At 35.3% G+C, this 26,089-nt stretch overlaps 1 protein-coding gene across 1 annotated transcript in view; it reads left to right on the top strand.

Annotated features, from left to right (window-relative positions):
- The window catches only part of BMP5 (bone morphogenetic protein 5), a 128,329-nt gene that overhangs the window by 52,800 nt on the left and 49,440 nt on the right, over positions 1-26,089 (top strand). Inside the window, exon 2 of the mRNA XM_012648706.1 lies at positions 7,216-7,408. Within this exon, the coding sequence (XP_012504160.1) occupies positions 7,216-7,408 (193 nt within the window). The remainder of the gene's footprint in view (positions 1-7,215; positions 7,409-26,089) is intronic.

Below are 26,089 nucleotides of genomic sequence, written 5' to 3'. Positions count from 1 at the left end.
TGGACCATCAATTAAATTTCTTAAATTTCCAAATTATGTCCATTGTATTTTAAATTGACATTGAAAATCAATTTGTTTAGTTATCATATTAGAATTTTAACATCATTTAACATCTCATCTTTCTCTTGGGATTTTACTTCTTTATAAAACTGCATTCAAGAAGCATTTATGAGTAAAAGTATTTGACCTATAGAAAATTTGAGAGTCAACTGAAATTGCTCCTTGAAACAAAACATTCAGGGGGACAATTTTCTTTCATTCAGGTCACACATTGCTGTGGTGTTAAGAGGCTCTTACGACTTCTGGAATCTGGAGTTTACCACATTCTCTGGTGTGGTTATCTATTCATGGAAAACATGTACATATTCATTCCCTGACCAATAAATAGGTCTTTATAGAACCAAGTTTATGTTTTTCAGTGAACTAGTCAGTAAGCGATGTCTTGCGAAGTGATACATTTTGGAGTAGACATGATATCTTTGCTTTTATTTCTTTTACTTTTAAAATGCAACACAGATAAGTAATAATTCTATGAGTAATCTCTTAATGATTTTTGCACTCAGCAGCAAACAACGATCTGTATTCTTTCAACAGCTGGCTAGGCTCCTGTGAGAATGCTATCTTTGCTTTACAGCTACTGATTCTATTTGCAACTTCCAAGTTACAGCTCTTGTATGGGAGATTAAGACTGATTGCCCATGAATGCATCTCCTTAAAACTGCAGATAAATCACCAAATAGATAAAACTGTAATCCTCTGTTAATTAATTCTACTCTTCAGATATGGTAGACATGAAAATATTTAGCCCAAGACATTTCTATCCAATTTCTATTAGTGATAAAGTCATTCAGAGAGGTATTTGTTTGGGGAAAAGAAATGACTTCAATCAGCCATTAATTTCTGTTAAGTTATATCTCAACAATAAAAGGCTTCAGTGTGTCTCTTAAAAGTTGTTTAATCTTTGCAGAACTTTGCCAATTTAGCGCATTTAGGACATAGTTTGGAGCTTATATAAAGGCAATCCTGTTTCTTTTCATTATCAGCCCATTAATCATGGAATGTGAATCTTCTGATTCATATTTTACCTCTTGGATGTTGTGATGTTACCACCTTTTAAACCAAAATATAATAATAAATTATTTCTCTTTCTCTGTCAGTATAGTTGAGCTTTTGTTTTCTCTAGAAAGCTCTGTAGTTTCACATAGATGGAAATATTTGGAGTATACAAAAAAACCTACTCCCTAGAAGTAGAAGGAAGTATATTCACCACCATCACTATGATTGTGATTTGAGTGGTAAAATGTGTAAGTTTGCTGAAGTTTTGCTGGTTTGTTTTCTGTGAATTTTTTTTGTGTGTGTGCAGTACAGTAATTCCATTTAATTGTTTTAGAGAGCACAATTGGCAACCATCCACTCAAATAAATAACCCTATGTTGATGGACATATTTGAAAGGAATAATTTCACATGCTAACATGTGGGATGACCCACATGACTCGATTCATGGAAATACACAAATTGTACCATTGTAAACTTTACTTTCTTTTAACTTTTATGGTAATAGTCAATGGATTACACCTGGAAATCTTCAAAGCATGCATGTGCCATAAATGGCAATGCGAGAAGTGTCTGTGACATTAATGGAGTCTATGTGTGGCTGTTTGGCAAAATGTCCCATATTGATCTTGTTAGATATGCCAGCACATATTAAAGTTTGGACAGGTTGTTGTGATCTCTTTAAATATAATTATCATAGGTGAATTGACTGATACAAGGTCTGTGCTTTACATCTAGTTATATTTATTCCTAAACTCTCTTTTCTGCCTCATATGAGAAAGATGATCCCTTCAGTTTGGAATAAAAGAATGATCTCTGCCAGAGAATAGTGTTAACCCCTGATCTCAATATGTCTTAACACTGTGCCCTTTTATCCCCTTTGACAAGTCTCAGTCTGGCTTAGATGAGCTAAACCCCCTGCTTGTTTGTTTTCTTGTTTCATTTTATTTGTTTGCTTTTTTCTAATAAAGAGACACTTTCCACCACCAAAGAGGAATGTGAGTATGGCTTTTATGAAATCTTGCATATTTTCATCTGGTAAAACAGATTTAGCTAGAAAGGATGATAAAGAAGACTCAGGAAACTCATGGTATTTAGTTGTTGTAACACATAAACAGTAAATTAAAAGGACTGAATATTTAATATAATATGAATCTCAAAGCAAATAATAATACACACTTTCCTGATTTTTTTCTTCTTGTTTACTTGTATATCATTTAGCCTTCCCTTACAATAGGTTATAACACACTTTAATATATGGAGAAACTGAATGCTTAATATTTATTTAATACTAAAAGTTTAACAAAGTGAAGAAGTCAAAGATCTAACAAAAGCTTATATTTAAGGAATGCTAAATGTGCGTGTATGTTCTTTTTCATCTGTTTGGGGAGTTTTGATTTTGGTGGTGGGTCTGATGATGAAAAAGTTAGTGTATGGAAGAATCTAGCTGGTGAGTTACGATTATTTCAAGATTGAAAGTTACAATTACAGTCCAACATATGGTTGTAGTAGAAGTATGCTGTTGCTTACTAACATGCGTATTATGTACTATTAATTTAAATTATTAATATAATCATTTGTTTATTCATGAAAATTTCCTTAGATAAGATATGGAATCAATTTTAAATAAATGAATAGAATACAGTACATTTGCTAAGATGCAGATTGGAGGAGGTGTGTTCTAGGAGAATGAACTGAGTCTAGAAAGAATGGCATCTCCTATATTGCAAGAGAATCACAGAGGGGAGGGTTTTTTGCACAGAGAATAAAAGCACTGAAAAAAGATCAACTTTCCCAAGAAATAATTAGATTACAAAAACAATGAGGAAAGAAAAAAAAACACTCTATCCAGAAAAATACACTGAGAGTTGTGTTGATGGGGGCTTGGAAATTGAAATCTTGACCCTGGGATGAAATCTGTTATCTTCCATTTATACGTTTTGGGCTCTTGGGCAAGTTATAGAACTGATGGACAGGCCGGGTGCGGTGGCTCACGCCTGTAATCCTAGCTCTCTGGGAGGCCGAGGCGGGTGGATTGTTTAGCTCAGGAGTTTGAAACCAGCCTGAGCAAGAGCGAGACCCCGTCTCTACTAAAAATAGAAAGAAATTAATTGGGCAACTAAAAATATATAGAAAAAACTAGCCAGGCATGGTGGCGCATGCCTGTAGTTCCAGCTACTTGGGAGGCTGAGGCAGGAGGATCGCTTGAGCCCAGGAGTTTGAGGTTGCTGTGAGCTAAGATGACGCCTTGGCACTCTAGCCCGGGCAACACAGTGAGACTGTGTCTCAAAAAAAAAAAACAAAAAAAACTGATGGACATAAGTAGGGTTGTGAGAATTAAGTGAAATTTGTACCATACAAATGTTGCTTAAATAAATTACCATGCCTCAGCCAAGGGAGTAATGCATCAGAAGATATTGAGCGGAAAGAGAGGACTAGATTTTGATCCATTCATGCAATCTTTTGTTTAACTAATATTTATTAGAAAACTTCTCTGGATTAGGTATTGCATTTTGTTAGTTGGTAACCACACATTGGTGATCAAACTCCTTACTATCTAGCTTATTCTCTACTTTTTTTGTGTACTGCTGAAAGACATTGTTTAAACATACTAGCAATGAACTGGTTTCTCACTGCTGAACAGTAGGATGTCATTATGTAGGTGGTATGGACGTTGAACAAAGATTTATAATGAGCTTTAGGAGACAAACATCTGTTACCACCTAGCTGTCATCACCCAATTTCATATTCTTAAGTCAGGGATATTAATATTTGCCACCTCCCTAGCATTAGTCTTTGAGGTAACTAAGATTACCTTGCTGAATATTTGTGGGCATCATTAAGAGTGCAAGGCTATATAAATATGAAAGTCATTCCATTACTCACTCCCACATGTCTCGTGGAATTTATTGTTGCAATTATGATTCAAAGCAGTAGGATATAGGAATTTGAATCACCAGACAAATCTGAAATGCAACTTTATTCTGTGTGGTATATTTAATACAAAATTTTATTAAACTCTTTGAAAATTTGTCCCCTTAAGGGTTTAAGTTAAATAGCGTGGATTAGAAAACTGAAATTTTATAATAATGGCTGAAATTCTAGCTTTCTACTTTATTACACTAACATCTCAGAGGGGATTCCGGAACAGTACATGACTTTACCTAACATGAATTCCATACTCATCTGCACTAGGCAGGTGCACACTTTAGATTGGATCCTAAGAAACTCATGTCTCAGCACTTATTTCCAGGACTGTAGTTTGCTTTTCAAAATCTATTTAAATTTCAAACAAAATTTATTGTTAATGAAAAATTAAATAATGGTTTTTATCACTTGGAATTTTGAATATTATCTTTCAGAATGTAGAAATATATATTTTCGAGTGGCCGGTTGGTGCTTTTATCATGAAGTATGGAACTCCTCCAGCAGGGTCTAGGACAGTGTCACCTAGGCAAACACGTGAACCTTCTGCAGCAAAGCAGTAAATATTTATATAAAGTGCGATAAATAGAGACTTTAAATCACTTCACATCAGTTAATTTCTGGTTCTTCTGTCGAATGAACTTGAAGCCAAATATTCAGTTTTGAGAACTTTTTGGATTTTGGACTTGTGAATGCAAGATTTTAGGTCTGTGTTAATAAAATAGGACAAAGCAATAGTGTATAAACAGAAGCAGCATATTCTGGCATTTGAGAACCGTAGCTTGGTGACACCTGGGTTTAGATCCTTGGGGAAAGTATTTATTCTCTATGCCGCCTCAGTTTTTTCATCTTCAAAATAAGGACAATAATAGAATCTATCTTATAGGTTGTTATGAAGTGTAATATGTAAATATTAATACAATGATAAAATGCCTACAATAATGCCTGGCATATCATAAATGCTATTTAAATGCTGTTATATATTGTCATCTACTTCATTTAAATTTAGAATCAGAAAATTAAGAATACAGTGAGTTAAATTTAGTTCCCTGAAAATAAAAGTTGTGGCTATAGCCAGCAGAAGTTTAAACAAAGAAGAGTTTTAAATTATGGACCAAAATGGCATCCTACAAATGGGGTTATCATCCTTATTTAGGGAAAAGTTGATTAATGATCCCTCTGGAAATGGACCTCTTTTGGGACCAAGATAATGATACTGTAAAGAAAACAAAATTTCATGAATCAAGTGAGGTAGTGTTAGCGTGAGTTAGACAGCCTAAGAGCACCATCCTTGCAAAGCTCCAAAAGACAAAAATGCCTCCAGGTGGGTGTGAGGAACACACCTGTTGTCCCAGTTATTCAGGAAGGAGGCAGGAGGATAACTTGAGCCTAGGAATTTGAGTCCAGCCTGGGCAACATAGTGAGACCTTATCTCTAAAAACATGTTTTAAAAACGCCTCCAGGTGTAGCTTACCTTTTTCTGTATGCTGGCTTAGTTGTGTGAGATATAGGTAGGGATGAGCTCCTTGCTCTCTTAAACTACCTTCTACTCTTCTGGGGAAAATAAACCAGGGATTATGTCGGAGGAGGGAGGCAAGGGATTGTGGGTTCCATTGTCTTGAGCTTCAGACATGGCACCCATCTGTCTCTGGAACATGATGGTCTGGAAGCCTTGGCTCCCCCGTATCATTTCTGGACGATTATTATCCTCTTCCCCTTCCATAATCTCAACCCTTTTCTCTATTTTAGGATCCCAAGTTTCATATATTTATAGCAGTGTTGACATAATTTCAATTAATCTTCTAGAGATATTTATTGTATCTTAATCCAATTTTTTATTTTTTTTTTGAGACAGAGTCTTGTTCTGTCACCCAGATAGAGTGTGGTGGCATCATCATGGCTCACTGTAACCTCAAACTCCTGGGCTCAAGTGGTCCTCCTGACTCAGCCTCCCGAGTAGCTGGGACTATAGGCACAGGCCACAATGCCCAGCTAACTTTTCTATTTTTAGTAGAGACAGGGTCTTGCTCTTGCTCAGGCTGGTCTCCAACTCCTGAGCTCAAGCAATCCTCCTGCCTTGGCCGTCCATAGTGCTAGGATTACAGGCATGAGCCACGGTCCCCAGCCTTAATCCAATTTTTGAACTTTGTGAATCCATTTATACCACTTGTACAATTTTTATCTTTCTGTAATAAAATTTTAGAAATAAAATATATCACTGGAACAATTTTTTAAAAAAAATATCGTTGAAGGCTGTAATTTTGCAACACCTGGCACACAGTGCCTTGCAATGGATTTTTTGTAACACTATTCTTTATTATCCTAGATAACGAAGATTTTGAGAAACCTACCAATACTGAGAAACTTAACTCCATCAAATGATAATGCATTTCTATAAATTAAATGAACGCTTTGTATAAGGTAGTTCATTAGGAAAGTTGTTGGTAACCCCTAGATGTAGACCTTATCAAATAATATACTATCTTACAAAACCAAATTATATAACAATATGTCTGACACATTCCGTCCTAAATTCTTCAACTTTTCTTAATATGGTCCCAAGAGGAGCAGTTCATTGACTTCATTTGGTTAGAGGGTTACTAAAGGGGGAAAATACACTCCCCTCTCAATTTTAAGTAAGAACAGACAGAGGTCTTTGGGAGCCCTTATACGGTTCCAGGGTAAGAATTTATGAAAGCGCCTTGAAAAACAAAAAGAAGAGAAATATTTCATTTGCTGAAAGGAGAAAAACTTTTTTGGGGAAGACATTTTAGCAGCAATATTTCTTGCAAAAATTATTTTGTTTTATTTACTTGACATCTGAAATGCCATAAACACAGTCCTTAGGTGCAATTCCACTGACTTCACCTAGAACACTGGAGGTTTCTATGACACATTCCTAATTCCTGTATGAAATTTTCTGTGCTCTGACACTTGATACATCTAGCAATCACTTTACAACCTTCACTTTTTAAAACACTTTTGGATAACCTTTCCATTTAGGATCCAGGAATTTGTATAAAACCCCAGAGGTTATATTGCTTTTGAACTGAAGGCTGTTGGTTTGTGGAATTTCCTTTAACTGGAAACACGTATGAGTTTGTGGTTTTAGTGTTTTTCTAGTTTTATACTATCCCGCTTGTTTGTTTTCATTTTCAAAGCTGAAGAATTTACCATTAATTTCCATATTTTATAAAGGACTAACTTTTTCCTTCCTTTTTTTTTTTTTTTTCCAGTTGAAAGAGACAAGGATTTTTCTCACCAGCGAAGGCATTACAAAGAATTTCGGTTTGATCTTACTCAAATTCCTCATGGAGAGGCGGTGACAGCCGCTGAATTCCGGATATACAAGGACCGGAGCAACAGCCGGTTTGAAAATGAAACGATTAAGATTAGTATATATCAGATCATCAAGGAATACACAAATAGGTATCAGCTTTATATCTAACTTATTACCCTGGCAAACAAATGTCAAATTTTAGTGAAAGCCATTGTTAAGTCATGTGATCAAATTAACCATGTTTTCTTTGAGTGTAATGACAACCGGGGCCAGGTAGAGACACATTGAAAAGTAAGAGTAATCGAGCCCTGCATTCTGTAGCTTTTCCCTACTCCTGACACCGATCTGCGTACTAAATGGTCTCATGCTTCCCTGTATGTGGTTTCTAGGCCTATTGTCTCATATTGTAAATTTGTCCTTCACCCCAGAGAACTTCCATTTTGTTCTGCCCATGTGAAATTTATAATTAAGATGATTTAAATCACTTGGTGTTCTGTAAATTACAGAAGAGCTGCTTGACTTTTCACTGGCATAAGCGTAAATCATATGCCCCTGGTTATGTGTATTTTGATGTGTTTTGGCTACAAGATGCTTAATTCAGAATGATACAAAAATGGACAATCTGAAATGCTAAATGTATATAACCTTCAGTTGATAATTGCTGCAAAGGAATCATTGAATATAAGAGTTAAAAATAAACCTTAGTGGTGTTCTCTGACCTTTAACCCAAGGAAGAAATCCCTTGGGTAACATCTTTATAGGTGGTTAGTCACCTTTGTTGGACAGCATATCTGTATATCTATATATATCTATATCTGATTGAATATTGGTATATATATATCTGATCGAAATCCCACATTGAGGTGGTATCTCTCTCCTAGTAGCTTACATTCATCAGATCTAGATCCTCCTTTTGGTGAAATACTAAGTCCTTCTTTATGAGACAAATATTTAAAGATAGTTATCCTGTTTCCTCTTAAGGCCCCCTTCTCTCCTTGCTGACTATGTCTAGTTCCTGATGTTTAGATTTTTCTTGGTCTTCCCAGTGTGCCGGAGTTTCCCAATGGGTGTTCCATGGAACACTAGCCCCTCACAATACTCAATGAAGAAAAAAATAAAAAGCTTCTGAGGTCAAATATGTCTGAAAACCCTGCCTGTTAAACCATCTAGGAGATTCATATTGCATATCAGAATATTAAAATCTTAGAAAGGCTTTATGGTTAAAAACAACCTGTTAATTTCATTTTGGCTAGTCTTCCTCAACATTATTTGACCATGAACTCTTTGGGTGTGCAGTGCTTGTTAATATCCTGTGGAACACTTGTTCAACAGAACACATATTCTGGTCTGCATGCACTGTTATTTTTAAGAGCAGTAATTTAAGGCACAAAGACCCATGTTTATTTCTCAACTTTAACGCTTACTAGCTATTTGTCTGTGGTTGAGTTTTATTTTTAAAAAAATCTCAATCCAATGGTCCCATTTATAGAATGAGAATACTAATATTATTTTCTCATAGACAGGGCCAGGCATATTTAGTGAATAGTATAATATGTTATCTTTATATTAAATAATGATACTATTTTTTAAAATCAAGTGACAAGAATTGAAAATAATACTCAAAATATCGTCATAACTAATAATTGTTTTATTTGTAATTCTTTTTTTCTGTGTCTGTTTCTACATTTGGACTATGAACTCCTCAAGGAAGGGATAGTGTCTTAAGTCATTTCTTTTTATTTCTTTTTATCCTAAGTGCTACTAATTTCTCAGTATGAATATTTTGAAATCATTTTTACTCATAACTGGAATTCTACTTCCATCAACATATCCTAAAATATTTGAATTATGTTTATTTTGGTCAATCACATATATTTTTATGTATGTTGAGTTTTTAGTTGGTTATTTTACATCTCAAGTATTTTTTACAGGAATCATTGGTACATCAGGCTTCTGGAATATATTTATTTATTTATTTAATCTAAATATAGAATTTTATACTGATCACAATTAAAGGTCCTATCTTTTATTTATATCACTTGTTTTATCTGCTCAGGATATTTTTGAATGTTATCTAAATGAAGCTTCCTTTGAGCTTTCTTTCACCTTTCTATTTTCTAAGAATGTGAACTGTATAATTTAAGATATGATAAAAATGATGGAAATAAAGAACTAATAGAAGGGTCTATTGATAATAATTTATAGATTTATTTCTGAATGAATCCGTGCTGATTTTTCTTTAATAATCCATTTTGGGATATTTATAGATATTTTTGCTTAGTTCACCAGACTTCATAGTTTTGGGAAAATTCAATTCTTTTAAAATGGGACATTTGTCTATATTGAACTTCTGGCATTTTTCTAATTATTCCTGATTTTAAAAATATTAGTCTCAATGTTTCTGCAACAATAACTGCATGTTCTTTCAGTATTCTTAGGTATAATTTGGCTAAGTCTTTACTTATTTTAACATATGTTTAAATTTGCTCTCAGATTCAGAATTTCATTGGTATTTTTTTCTAAACCCTTTAAATTGATTTATAAAATCTAAAGTACATGTATAACTTTGCTTGGCATTCTCTTGCATTGCCATGCTAAACTCTGGGATGGCGTAGATTGTTTAGGTTTTTATCTAATTTACCAAATAATATTTTTTAAAAATTCATTCATTAAATTCAATATTAATTCAATTCTGCCAAGTTCATATTTTTCAACATCTACTATTAAGTATTGTTGCTGACTTGTGACCTTTGTCTTTTAGGGTTATGATATTGTCCTCTGCAATAGTTGTTTTTGCCAATGTAGTTGAGATTTTTTACAAATTTTTTTTCAATTCCTAAAACATTCACACTCACACATCCATACTTTATATTTCTATTTTATGTACTATTGACTAAGTAAAAAAGTGTTTGGCACAATACTTCCTTGTTTTTAAAATGGGCATTCACCCATTGCCAGGAGTTGTTCACTGTTCTGCATTGTAAGAAAGTACGATCTCATGCCCTGTCATTGCCTACAGATGCAGGATTCACTTTTTGCACTTCCCTTTCTCTTCCAAATGAAAATGTTTAAAGGAAAGAATATATAGAAATAGCAGTATGTTTTATAGAATATTTCAGATCTCTATAGTGGATTCCAAGTCACCATAGAAAATAATAATGTAATGCAATAAGAGTATGGACTTTGGAATTCACACATGAGGAAATTGCTATACCTCTTGAAGTCTCAGTTTACAAAGCTGAAAAGAATAAAAACAAAAAAATAAGTATTTAAGAACAAAAACAATAATTTCAAATGATTTGAGAAGGACCAATGTTTATCCCAATGCAAAAACCAGAGTTGATACTTAATAAATACATTGGCCAATACATATTCATATAACTTAATGGGAGCATCTATTTTAGTTTACAAGATTCTACACATAAAAGAACCGAAAGTCAGTTGCTATTATAACAGTAGCTACTGTTTGCTGAATCCTGCATTTATGTAAAAATAAATAAGTAAAATAATGCTGTCTTTATTTAATAAAAAATTGCTTTTATTACCTAATCTTTAGTATATGCAAAAATTGATAGATTTCAAAGTCTAATAAGGAAATGTATGCCACCCAATTTGGCAGCAACACTGTTGACACTGTCTGTGAACTTAATAGCTGAAAACACAAGTTTTAGATAAATAGTTGAACTCTTCTTTAAAATACACTTGAAGAGGTATGGAAATTGGGTAGGTTAGGATGAGAGACTTATTTATGAATTTATCTCTAGAAACATCAGAGCTATAGATAAATGTGGACAAAGATTTATATAAAAATGCTTATCTTCAAAAATTGAAGACATTTTTAAGTAAAACAGAAAAAACGTTAAGCTTTGTTTCCTGGAAAGAATATCATATAGCAAATAAAAATTTTGCTTTTGAAAAATATTTAATAACCCTTAAAAATGCTGAAACTGTAATGTTAATTGACCTAAAGCAAGAAACATAATTATATACATTATTAAACTAATTTTAAATAAATTCATGTACAAAACAGATTGGAAGGAATCATTGAAATGTTCCTTGCAGGTTTGTGGCTGATTTTACATTTTAATTATTCATCCCTTCCTGTACTCTCTAATTTTTTTAAATGAACATTATTTATGTGAACAGAAATGTACATAATTTTAGGAGACAGAGAGAGAGAAGATAATGAAATCAATTTATGCTACACGCATCTTTACAAAATAGCATTTTCAACTTCTCCCAGGTACAGAGGGGCAAAAGTCAAAACAAAACATTAGGATTTAAAAATAAGTTGCACTTATTTTTTCTTAAGCTATGGAAGATGTTGTTTTCTCACAGAAAATAAAGATAAATAGTTTTTTTCTTCTCTGTGTTCTTTGGAAAAAAAAATACTGCTAATTTGGAACCTCAACTTTAATTCTCTGAAAGAGAGGAGGACTAGATTAAAAATACTTCATTTACATATCATGTGATCACTGTTAAAATGGAAAGAATTTTAATTTGAAAAAGTACTTTTAAAATCCAGTTAATTTTTCTTAAGTATTGCTTGTTTGTGGTTTCAGATATTTCTTAAAGAACTAAAATGAAGATAGGAAAAGAAACTAGTACCACTGTTTTTAAAGCAAGGTCAGGTCTCAAAACTTCTATTGTAAACTTGTGCATTTTATCTACTTGGTAGTTTGAATTAAACTCAGAATCAATTGAAAAGTCAGTACTCTTGTACTCTAGATTGTACTCTTTAATGCAGTGCATTTGATAATGCACATGTTTTCACATATATGAAGTTCACTTTCTCTAAGGTATTGCCTAGGAGTGTCTTGGTGGACATCCTTGCAGTAATTTAGACTGACGTTTGATGGGCGTGTTTTATATTCAAGACATGGTCTGATCTATTAACCATCTAGTCTATAAATTCTTTGGCAGTGTTATGTAATCAAATTTAAAATATGGCAGATCCATTATGTCACCTCTTTTCTTATTTATTTATCTTAGTGAGACTTATAGCTCTTAAAATTATATATTTTGTTCCTACCATCTCTCCCAACTCCCTCATTTATCCCTACTCATATTTAAATGTGTGCAAGTTAAAGCAGTGTTCTGATATTTATCCAAATCTTTATTTTTCTTGGTAAAAAGTTAACACACTTTGCATCATTTCACTTATTTAATCTTTTCATACAAGGCTGACAGCCCCCAAGTCTATATAGAAGGCATTGCTCTTCAGTCACACCTCATATATCTGGTATTATTGGGAAATGAGGTTTCCACATGATTGAATTTTCCAGATAATTCAGCTGAGTTTGGCTTGCTTTTGTTGAGCCCTTACCATGTGGCAAGCAGAGGGGACATAAGGCCGAGTAAATACGACCTCAAAAGCACATAGCCCGAGGGCCAGGGGCTGCGGTGGGGCCTGCCACACACAGACTTTAATAACTATAATACAATGTGCTAAGAACCGTGATGTAAATATGCCCTAAGTGTTGTGGAAATACAAATGAAGAGAAAATTAATTCTTTACTTGGAAGAGTAAGGGACCTTAGGGGAAGCCTCTCAGAGGAATTCACCTTTGAGTTGAGCTTTTCAAGATGAGTAGGAACTTTCTATGGGCAAAAAAGACAAACAAGGAGAGAGAGGGAAAGAAAGAAAGAAAGAGAGGTTAGTTCCTAAGTACTAAAATGTTTAAGGGTATAATTCATTAAATAATACGAATAAAATGATCAATGCCGGTGTTACTATTAATAATAGCAGCCAGCACTTATGCATTTAATGGACACTCACCATGTGTCTGGCACTGTGCTAAGTGCTTTACTCGCGTTAAATTTTTCACAAATATATATATTTATATATTCCCCAATGAAAACGTGCTATGTATAAGTCAACCTCCTAATGCTCTGCTATGAATATAAATTTCTGTACTCCATTGTAAAAACATTTTAAGCTAGCCTGCTCGATGTCATTAGCCACCTTCACTACTTGGATATATTTAGTTAAGCTGTCATCATTGCAGTTCACAGTCAACTTCATATTTACATCATCTACTCCCTCCTCCTTCTCTAAGATTTGTGATTCTTCTGTGGACGTACTTCAGAATGTACACTGACGATTTCCACTCAGGAAGATTTCCCTGGCTCTTGAGAGCAGTGCGCCAGAGCAGGGCACTCGAATGGGAGATGATGCTGTCTCTGAAGTGTCTAGGACAGTACACAAGCATAGCTTGCATTTCTTCAGTGTGCAGGGATAATGCTCTATTTCAGTATATCTCAGCTGGGGCGATTTGGCCCCTCAGGAGACGTTAGCAATATGTGGAGGCATTTCTGGTTGTCTCAGTTGGTGGGGGTGGGAGGTGTGTGTGTGTATGCTACTGGCATTTAGTGGATAGATATGTCAGGGTGGTGATAGGTGTAAGGATGCTGCTAAACCTCCTAAAATAGGGCAGATCCTCCACCCAACAAAGAGTGATCTGATCCAAAATGTTCACAGTACCAAGCTGAGAAATCTTGCTCTTTTTGAGATGTTAAATTAACCTAAAAATGGGAATACTTTGTGCCATAAAACAGTATATTAGCTAATTTTTCTTTGACAATTTTATATTTGGGATGGTAATATATCCAGTACGAAAGAGCTCTTAGGAACTTGTGGTGGGTATACTGCTTATTCACTGGGGGAATGAAAAGTGGATGGACTATACGTGAAAGTCTTATGCTTTTATTTCTTGTTGAATGAGGGGACCTCCTGTGTATATACCTGGTAGCACATGTTTTAATTTCTCTGCAGGGGAAAAATATGGGATGATGTAATGCCAGGAAACCTGCTAAATATTAAAAATGTCTTGGCAATTAAAAAATTCTGCAGAGTGAAAAGTGATTGAATTTTCTTAGTGGGGATTCAACTTGTTTTTCCATTTCTGCCATGCTTTTCATCAGTTACGTTTTTTTTTTTTTTTTTTTGGAGACAGAGTCTCTCTCTGTTGCCCTGGCTGGAGTGCCGTGGTGTCAGCCTGGCTCACAGCAACCTCAAACTCCTGGGCTCAAGTAATCCTTCTGTCTCAGCCTCCTGAGTAGCTGGGACTACAGACATGTGTCACCATGTCCAACTAATTTTTTCTATATATTTTTAGTGGTACAGCTTATTTCTTTCTATTTTTTTAGTAGAGATGGGGGTCTTGCTCTTGCTCAGGCTTGTCTTGAACTCCTGACAGTGAGTGATCCTCCCACCTCAGCCTCCCAGAGTGCTAGGATTACAGGCGTGAGCCTGTAAGGGACCACACCCAGCCGTTATTTACGTCTAGTAGTAATACTAGACGTACCTTCTGTACCTTTTAAATACAGTATGGGATCAGAAATTCTGAAAATTGATTCTCAGTGAGATTTACAGAATTTTATAATTTCACATTTGTTTTGGGAGAAAAAAATAATTACCATTTGAAAACATCAACCAGTGAACAAATTCAAATTCTGACACTTATAAGCTGAAGCTGCTCATGAGAGAAACTTTTGATGTTATAAATTCCAGAGAATATCATTTATGAATTTGTAGTCTCTTGTTAATGTGTTTGATACTGAAGCAATTGATTGGGTGCCTTGAGTGGTAAAATGGTATTTATGACAAATACCCAGAGAATGATGTATGTTTTCTCCTTGGGTGGCCATTATTACATTTTTACTGTACTTGATAAGCTATTCAAAGAAAAAAGGAGACAGTTACAAAGTGAAATAGTTATGATAATAGAAACTTTGGGAAAAGTGGAGATGTCATTGGGGACTTTAGGTTTCATGCATCATGAAAATGGTGTAGTATCGAAGCTTTTCCTCTAAAATTTATCTCTGTGGCTTCCAGATAATTTCCTAAAGCTTTTCTTGGGCAGGTTTAGTGCTTCATGATTAGATAGTAGAGTGGGTATACTCTTGGTTAACTATCCCTTTTGTTTCTCTTTATATATATGTTTCTCTTTATATATAAATATATGTATATTTATATATATAAATATGTGGCTATACTCTTGGTTAACTATCCCTTTTATTTTTATATGTATAAAATATATACATATATATACATACAAACCTATAATTGAAACAATAACAACCAGGGGACTATGTCTCTTTTACTATCTCTTATTGTTGATCACATAAAAAATTTTACTTCTTTTTCATTTTTGATTTTTAATTTAGTTACTTTTCTCTAACTGAACTTAGGGATAAAGGTTTATTATGGATTATATATCAAAAAATGTTCCTAAAGTTAAAGAGAATGAATTTCCATATCTAAAATTTATAAGTACAGGTTGTTAAAGAACTTTTAAAGCGATAATTGCATAAATCACTTCTGACCATAATGATGCCATCAGGAATAATGCATACAACTCATTATATATGCACTTACATGCCATATATGAGTTTTGATAAGAAAATGGCAGTTGTAGTAATTTGCATAGCACTTTTATTTGTGTATCCTTTTATACTTGCAATAGATTTATGAAGTAGAAATTATTTTAATCTTCATTTAAAGAAGAAGAAACCGAAGTCAGAAAGTTGACTTTAAAGCATATAATTATTTTTTTTAATGCTAAGTGAAGCTTAAGTATAGCAAGTCATTGTTGAAATTAAGCAGGCTCCAGCTCCATCTATAATAGTTGCTTCTTGATTCATGAGGGTAGACTTACAGTATGGTTCTTTAGAGGGTCCATGAATCCTATACCTTAGGTATGGGAAAATACCAATGAGAAGTATTCACTAATGATATTTTAAAAGCAAACAAAAAATGTGTTTATCATAGTCTATAATATATAATAGGGCCCTTGATAAACTAGACTGCAGCAAAAGATAAATGGGGGTCCCACCTGCATATTAGCTTATGCAATGCCTCTTGCTAACAAGTGATTTCATTTATAAACACATTTTGCATTTGTGAACTCTAAGGATAATGACATAGAGAAGCAACTAAGCATATGCTTATTTTAGGTTTTCAGTATTGTCCATTCACATTTCTACCTGTGTTGAGAGTATGAGATATTTTATCTTCTAAATATGAATTTAAATACATTCTATAAATAGCTTCATGCTTCTCGCATTAATGAGAAATCCTTCTACTTGGTTCTGTTTGTATCCATCCCTCAAATTCTTCATTTTTTCTCCTTTTCATATCTTAACAACATTCACTAGTATAAAACTTTGCTTTCAGCCCCTTCATTTTCTCATATTTAATTCACCTTAATTCATTGCAATTTGATTTCCATATCTCTACTCAACTGATCATCCTCCAACAACCTCCTTGTTACCAGATCTATGGACATTTTTCTTTCTTCTCCTTCTTATCAGAATTTGATATTATTGATCAATCTCTATTTATTATGTGGAATATCCCAGCTAGGGGAGTATATTAGCTTCTGAGAGTTGCCATAATAAATTACTAAAAACCTGGATAGCTTAATACAACAGAAAGCTATTTTCTTACTCTTTTGGAGGCTAGAAGTCCAAAATTAGGGTGGTGGCAGGACCATGAATTCTTCAAAAGCTCTAGGGAAGGATCCTTCTTTGCCTCTTCCAGCTTCTGGCAGCCCCAGGTGCACCTTGGCTGCATGAGCATGCTGTTAATTCCAATCTCTTTCTCTGTCTTCATGTGGCTGTCTTTCCCCTGTGTGTCTCTGATTCTGTGTCTCTCCTCTCTTCTTATAAGGATATTAGTTGTATTGGGATAGGGCCCACCTTATCTTAACTCGATTACATTTGCAAAGACTCTTAATTCCAAATAAAATCGTATTCACAGGTGCCAAGGATTAGGACTTCAGCATATCTTTTTGAAAGACACAATTCAACTCATAACAGAGAGGGAGTCATTTAATGTTTGGTAGAAATTAAAACCATTGTGATTGATCAGAAATGAGGGATTTATTATAGGGATTTGGCTTTCTGCATTCATAGACCTGGTTAAACAGTTTATGTAACGTTGTTGCTTCTGCATCTGATGATGTGTCTGAAGTTGGTAGTATACACAGCTCAGAAGAAAAATGGATGTCAAGTTGGAGAGAACAAGGAGAACTAGAATATTTCAGGATAAGCTGGAACCCCAGAGACAAATTAGAACCCATGTCTGTCTCTCATGTCTCAGAGCCACCGACTTCAATGATGTGTGTGTGTGGCCAGCAGGGAAAGCTGGTATGCTTCACCATGAGTCCCACACACTTTTTGCTTAGGATGTAGAGACACTGAAGGAGGTAATCTTGCAGGAGGAATTGTAGGACAGGATTTGGAGAAGCTGATGGAGTTAATAATCTAGCAGGAGCTGGAAAAGCTGTAGGCACAGCTGTTCCCAGCAAGGTGAGCCAGCAGATCAGTGACAATGTGTGTGAGCAGCAGGAAAGCTTGGCACTTTACCAATCTTCCAATCATAAACTTGGCTGCTGCTTCCCTTCTACTCTCCAACTTCTGAGCAAATTTCTCTGACGGCTAACCTTGACACAGAAGCAAACAGGGAAGGGAATTCTGGGAATTGTAGTTCCAGTTTAGCTGATATGACAAAGTACAAAGCCTCATCAGTCCATTTTTGTCAATTTGGCAACAATGCATACCTTTTATAACCATCATAACTTCCAAAAATATAATAGCAGAATAATTCTTCTGCCTTTTAATCCATCTTTGGATGTTGTTCGTTCCTTTTCTAGCTGAGCCATACTCCCCCTTTGATGTACTGTAACTTCCATACTGAAATATGAGGTTAGCTACTATCCAACTACTTGTATTAGATGGAAGGTGGGTGGAGAGGAACTGGAATGCAGGAGAATTGGCTAATACATACACAAATACATTAATATCAAAATAAGGAAGAAATATAATATTACAATCCTCATTTCTGCAACTGGTTACATGGTTATAGCCAGTATTTATAATTTCCTTCTTCTACTATGCAATCCATATCCTCTTTGTTTCAGCAAGCATGATGGCTGGTCATTTTTCCTTACCTGGTGAGGTAAACCAAGCATTCATTCTTGAAGTGTCTGGGCTATTAGCAGTAATGCCTGCATTGAACTGTGGTTTTCCATTGACTTTTGTCATATGACAAGGGAGTATTAAGAGGTGTTCCAGGCAATCTCTATTATCCACATTGTGGTAGCAGCAGTCCAGTTTCCCCTTGATATTTAATATTATTCATCCACATAGTATAGCAACTTCTTATTGGCTTATGATTCACTGACATGAGGACCCCAAAGTGGCCAGGTGGCTATTTCAACTTCCAATTTAACTTAGATGCTATGGCCACTAATGCTAGCATTGCACATTGGGAACTAAGAGCTCTGGACCAACAAAACCCAATGTCTTGGAAACCAGAAGCAAAAATTGTGCTAGCTCGACCATGTAGAATGAGTGAGAAGAGCCAATTTCATTTCTACCCCTTGATTTTCAGATCATGAGACATATGGCTATGAGAGACACAGCCATACTGGCTATATTTGTTACTGATTTAGATCATACAAAGATTTCTGAAGGATATTAGTCCATTCTTGTAAGATATTGGTATGTAACTGATGGAATAACTTAGTATTCAAGAAGACATTCCACAGTTCCACTGGGAAGACCAGTGAATTCCATGGGCATGAGCCCATTTCGCACCTTATTTGCTGTCAAATGAGCTTGTTGATGAGAAGCAAAGCTATGTGGAATTCCATGAATAAGTGAGGAAGGCTTTCTGTAAATTCATGGGTGGTGATTTGGGGAGAAGCATCATAGGCAGAGAAGGCAAATTCAGAACCAGTGCACCTATTCCAGAAGTTACAAAGTCCTGCCCTTCCAGTAGTGACATCAGTGGTCCAATATAATCAACCAAACACAAGATAAACTGTTTAATCCCTCAAGGGAAATTCTTCTGTGAGGATTTATTGTAGAGATTTGACATTATGCAATCCTGGAGCTAAATAGTCTATGTAAGTCTCCTGCTCTGCATCTGACTCTGGACATAAGGTCCACAGGGAAAACAGTCAAAAAGAAAAGATCAATGTGAATTTGAGGAAACACAGACAAAGCAGAACCTGTGAAGACAATCTGGAACCCATGAGGACAAACTGGAATGTACCCCTAGTCCTCCAACTTCAATGATGCAGGTGATTTTCTAACTACAGAATGCCTCCTCTTAGAGGTGCCTGCATGCCTTGCATTCAGAGGAACTGAATAAGGAGAATTAGTGGGTTCTGAAGGAGCTACAGGCCCAACAGTTGTCCTACCACCAATAAGGTGAACCAGTAGATCTTTACAATATGCCTAGGCTGCAATGACACTTGATCATGCAGCAGCGTTTCAAGTACAAACACAGCTACTGCTTCACTGATGTTATTCAAATTTCTTTTGTAGCCAACCCTAATCCAGATTCATATAGGGTAATTCCAGTTTAGTGGAAGTGATGTAGTATAAAACCACCATTGAGAGTGAATGTTCGACTGAAAGGGTGAATACATGAATGAATAGGTGGATGGATTTGTGGAATGTCTCAGATTACTCCTTGGCTCTGTTTCTGCCCATCTTGCTTTAGACAAGTGGAGTAGCTCAACCTTTTAGTGCTTCAACATAAAAACCAATGATATTTCAGGACAAGGAAAGCAATTGAGGGATGGTTTGGGAAAGAAGAGAACTGCTATCTTATAAGAGAAAGTGTTCTGAAAATGGAAAACTCGGTTCTCCATTTGGCTGGCCCTGGTCCTCCAACTGGCTGAGCGATCAGGGGAAATCATTTGATTTCTCTATAAACTCTTTTATGAATAAACAGTTTGGCTAAGTAATTCATGTCCTACTTAATTCTAGTATTCTGTGATTTATTATGGATACTTTCAGAGGTAAAATCTCAGACTAGCTCATTTCACATCAGACATTCTTTGTCAAAGTTTTTTTCTGTCTTATAAGAATAATCCATTTATTCAGCTGACTAGATAATAGAGAAAGTTAACATTTCCCATACTACATGTGTGGTGTGCTATTAGGTACGTTTGCATGCTTTATGTGCCTGATCATAGGAGAACACATTGATATAACTATATAAAAATTATAAAAGATCAAACAAATTAGAGGAGGAATTTGAATATATATATACACACTTGGATTTGTGTATGAGCATAGATATATGGTGAATGTACCTAAAATAGTCAAAGCTATAACAGCTTACTAATATGAGTTTGTGTCCATACTTTAAATCACATGTTATATAAAATGATTCATAAATATAGTCATATTCCTTGCTTCACTGTCAAAATATATGTGATAACTTTCTTCAAACTTATCTCCTGCATCTTTGACATTATATCTTTATCAGTAGAACCACATTTTGAATAATATACCATAGTGTTAAAAAGTATATCATCTGCAGTTTCCTCTATGTTTTTTGAAAAGTAGCATTTTTGAATCCTTGTATGATATTGTCACTGGAAATACTATGTTATCAAAAGCACGAGTACCTATAGGATTTTTAAATTGTTCTTTCTTTGTTTTTAGCTTTTATTTAGGTGGATAAATGTTTTATCTACAATGCAACCTCTGATTCTATATTTATGTAAGTGATTTTTTGAAAAAAGTGACTTACAAAGATAGCCAATAGTTGGATTTTTGAAAAAACATCTAGGACTAATTACCAAATTTCTTTGTATCTTCCTTTTCTCTACCTTCTCCTTCTCCCCTTCTCCCACTCTACACCTCCCTCTCTTCCTTTTCTTCTTCCTCCTTCCTCCTTCCTCTTTCTTCTTGTAGCCAAGTCTATCAGCTATCCATGAGAATCCCAAAGTAACATTGATTGAGATCATTTGAAGGCAATGCACCTCCCCAAATAATACTTTTCCACATGTCACAGGTCAAAATAAAGCGATTTAGAGACATTGGCATGAGGTCAGACCATGTAAAGATTCGACTGTAATTTGCCTTTTATCCAGACAGATATTCAGAGTATTACATTTGATCTTGACAAAACCTTTTAAGGCAGGTATTATCAAACTAATTTTTATTTATGGGGAAACTGAGGCTGAAAAATTCCCTAATTATTCAAGCTCTGTATAATTTCCAAAACCTTGTTTATTTCATTACACTACATTGATATTGATGAAAAGATGATAAAAGATCTTAGATATATAGCCTCGATTTTCCCATTCTAGCAATCTCTATTTTCAGATGAGTTATACGAATGGTAGTAACTTACATTTTGCTGAACTTTGGCTTCTGCTGCTCAGTCTTTAGTGAAGTATTTATACTTCTGGTATTTTAAGACTCTAAGGGTATGTATGCAAAATTCTTTCCTCTTTTAATAAAATAAAAATCATTCTTGCAAATAAGTATATACAAACCCACCAATAAATTGTATATGACTAGACATATTTAAATCTCTGGTTATGATTAAAGTCAGATCTGCTCAAATGTATTTGTACTGAATATAAATATATATACACATTATATATTATTTTCCACCTTTGAGTAGCTATACTTAATATATCTGTATTATTTCATATCCAATAAGTCTTTCTGGGTACTGCAAATCTTTTGTCTGTTAAACATGACTCTAACAACTTCATGATTACTTCATTAGCTGTAAAAGAAATTATTATACTGATCTATATTATACTCAGGAAGAATGTTGAAATTTTACCTGAAAGAGAAAAATACAATTTTTGCTAATTGTGAATTTTCATCAATGTAAATTTACTTTCACATGTTCGGTTTTGAAAACATTTCAATGTTGATAAGTACTGTAATGTCAATAAAGACAGAATAATCACATCCAGGATTATGCCTGCCTTAAAAAAACACTTTTAAATAGTGTTATGGGTTGAATTGTGCTCCACTCTCCCCAAATTAATATGTGGAAGTTCTAGCCTCCAGTAACTTGGAATGCGACCTTGTTTAGAGAAAGGGTCTTTGGAGAGGTAATTGAGTTAAAATGAAGTCAGTAGAATGGATCCTAATATGACTGTTATCCTTACAAAAAGGGAAAGTTTAGGGGGCATGGGGTAAAAGGCCAAATAGAAACCTCTAGGGGTCATCCCTCCACAAGAACATCAAATTCAGCAATGATCTATGCAAGCAAGCACCTTCAGAAAAAACAAAAATCAGGTGAGTGATCATAATACCTGATTTTAACATTATATCAAGAAATGAGGGACTGAAGGGGGCATAAAAGACAATCTCACATTGCCTATGCCCCTCCTCCCCAAACCCCCAGCGGTGCCAGGCCAGCACACCCAGTGGGGAGAAAACCTGTGTGCCCAGGAGAGGGAGAGTGAAGTGATTGTAGGATTTCCCCTTGGAAATCAGGGCCTCCCTGGCACAGGGGAACACAGCACAGGGGAGAATTCTACTGGAATCCACAGAGGAAGCATTTAGATCAGCCCAGCCAGAAGGAAATCCTCAGTCCCAAAACCTGAGTTCCAGGGAGTCCTACTACTGGCTGGCAAAAAGCAGCCTGGACTAAATTTGTAAGCCTGCCAGGCCACAAAGGCTGTAGTCCTTGGGCAATTCCTACGACTGTGCTGGCTCTGAGCCAGTGGATTTGGGATGCATGTGAGCCAGTGAGATACCAGCTACAATTGCCAAGCCAGGGCCTATGTCACTCCTTTCCCAACTCTAGGCAGTATAGCTCGGGGAGAGTCTTCTTCCACTTGGGGAAAGGAAAAGTAAGAATTCAGAGGACTTTGTAAAGTACCAAGCAGACTCCTGAAGCTCCTGAGTCCAGGCCTTAGTTCCTGGATGACATTCCTGGACTCATCCTTGGCCATAAGGAAAATACTGCCCTCAAGGGAAGGACTCAGTCTTGGCAAGATATACCATTTGCTGACTAAATAGACCTTGGACTTTGAATAAACATCAGAGGTAGCCAAGAAGCAGTCACCAAGGACTTTGGATGAGACTGGGCTGGCTTCAGGTGTGACCTGGCACTGGTGGCCACAAGAGAGTGTCCATGTCACTCCTCCCCCAACTCTACCAGCCCCACAAAGAGTTAGGGAAGAGAGTGAGAGACTTTGCCTGACAATTCAGAAAATTCTTCCATATCTTACCCAAGTCCACCAAGACAGTACCTCCAGGAGTCTGCAAGAGTCACAGTGTTACTGGGTTTGGGACACTCTAATGCTGATATGGCTGCAGTGACCAAAGACTTAGATCACAACACTCAATTCTCTTTGAATATCTGGAAAGCCTTCTTAAGAAAAACAGGTTCAAACAAGACCAGACTTCGAAAATTAGAATAAATACAAGAACATCCAGGAAAACATGACCCCACCAAATGAACTAAATAAAGTACCAGTGACCAATCCTGGAGTGATGGAGATATGTGATCTCTCACACAAAGAATTCAAAATAGCTGTCCCTGAAGAAGCTCAATGAACTGCAAGACAATACAGAGAAGGAATTCAGAATCCAATCAGAGAAATTTAACAAAAATATTGAAGTAATAAAACAAAAAAAAATTAAGCAGAGATTCTGGGCTGAAGAATTCAATCGACAAACAGAGAAATGCATCAGACTCTCGCAACAGCAGAACTGACCAAGCAGAAGAAAGAACCGGCAAGCTTGAAGACAGGCTATTTGAAAATACACAGTCAGAAGAGAAAAAAGAGTAAAGAATAAAAAAGAATGAAGCACACCTACAAGATCTAGAAAATAGCCTCAAAAGGGCAAATTTAAGAGTTATTGGCCTTAAAGAGGAGGTAGAGAGAGATATTGAGGTAGAAAGTTTATTCAAAGACACTCTATAAAAAATATACCTGCACCTGAATGTTTATAGCAGCACAATTCACAATTGCAAAGATGTGGAAACAACCCAAGTGTCCATCAATACATGAGTGGATTAATAAAATGTGGTATATGTATACCATGGAGTACTATTCAGCTTTAAGAAATAATGGTGATGTAGCACCTCTTGTATTCTCCTGGATAGAGCTGGAACACATTCTACTAAGTGAAGTATCCCAAGAATGGAAAAACAAGCACCGCATGTACTCACCATCAAATTGGTATTAACTGATCAACACATAAGTGCACATGTAAGAATAACATCTATTGGATGTCGGGGACGGGGGAGGAGGGAGGAGGGAGGAGGGGATGGGTGTATGCATACACAAAGAGTGCGATGCGCACCATCTGGGGACTTGGGGGGGAGGGGTGGCAAGGGCAACATATGTAACCTAAACATCTGTACCCCCATAATATGCTGAAATAAAAAAACAAAAAAAACCCAAACAAACAAACAAACAAAAACCAAAGAAATAATAACAGAACTTTACAAACCTACAGAAAGATATCAATATTCACGTACGAGAAGGTCATAGAACGCCAAGCAGATTTAACCCAAACAAGACTACCTCAAAGCATTTAATAATCTAGATCCCAAATGTCATAGATGAAGAAAAGGTCCTTAGAAAAGCAAGAAAAAAGAAAACAAAAAACATAAAAAGGAGCTCCATAAGTCTAACAGCAGACTTCTCAGTGGAAACCCTACAAGTCAGGGGAGAATGGCAAGACATATTTAAAGTGCTGAAGGAAAAAAACCTTAATCCTAGTATATTATATCCTGCAAAAATATTCTTCAAACATGAAGGAGAAATAAAGACTTTCCTAGACAAACAAAAGCTGAGGGATTTCATCAATACCAGACCTTCCCTACAAGAAATGCTAAAAGGAATCATCATCTGAAGGTATACTCACTGGTAACAGTAAGTACACAAATACAGAATGCTCTATTGCTGTAATTGCTGTGTATGAAACACTTAATATCTTGAGTAGGAAGAATAAAAGTCAAACCTATCAAAAAAAACTGCAATAACATTTTGATAGACAGATACTAAAAAAAAATATGGATGGAAGCAACAAAAAGTTAAAAAGCAGGGAGGGGGATGGAGGTAAAAGATAGAATTTCTGTTAGATCTCTCTTTTCTTGTTTATTTGTTTGCTTGTAGGCAAAGTTGTCATATATTTAAAATAATTGATTATAAACTGTTTTTTTGCAAGCCCCATGATAACTTCAAATCAAAACTCCTACAACAGATACACAAAAAATAAAAAGCAAGAAATTAAAACACGCTACCAGAGAAAATCAGTTTTAACAAAGGAAGACAGGAAGGAAGGAAGGAAAAAAGAGAGGAACATAAAACAACCAGAAATCAAATAACAACATGGCAGTAGAAAGTCCTTAACTGTCAATAATAACATTGAACGTGAATGGACTACACTACTCAATCAAAACAGATAGAGTGGCTGAATGGATTAAAAAAACTATCCATCTGACAAGGGATTAATAATTAGAATATATAAGGAGTTTCAACAACTCGATAGGAAAAAAATCAAATAATCTGATTAAAAAATGAGCAAAGATCTGAATAGACATTTCTCAACAGAAGACATACAAATGACCAATAGGTATATAAAAAAATGCTCAACATCATTAGTTATCAGAGAAATGCAATTCAAAACTACAAGGAGATATCATCTCACCCCAGTTAAAATAGCTTTCATCAAAAAGACAGGCAATAATGAATGTTAGAGAGGATGTGGAAAAACGGGAACCCTTGTGCACTGTTGGTGTGAAAGTAAATTAGTGCAACCACTATGGAGGGCAGCATGGAGGTTCCTCAAAAAACTTAAAATAGAACCAGCACATGACTCAGCAATCCTACTGTTTGGTATATATTCAAAGGAGGGGAATTCAGTAGATCAAAAATATATCTGCATTATCATATTGATTGCTATTTAACACTATTCACAATAGCCAAGATTTGGAATCGGGCTAAGTGTCCATCAATGGATAAATGGATAAAGAAATTGTGGTACATGGATTATTATTATTATTATTATTATATAGCCACAAAAAGGAAATTC

This window comes from Propithecus coquereli, unplaced genomic scaffold (assembly GCF_000956105.1).
Source record: "Propithecus coquereli isolate 6110/MARCELLA unplaced genomic scaffold, Pcoq_1.0 Scaffold292, whole genome shotgun sequence".
NCBI classification, from domain to species: Eukaryota; Metazoa; Chordata; class Mammalia; order Primates; family Indriidae; genus Propithecus; species Propithecus coquereli.
This window is presented reverse-complemented; position numbering and strand designations above follow the sequence as displayed.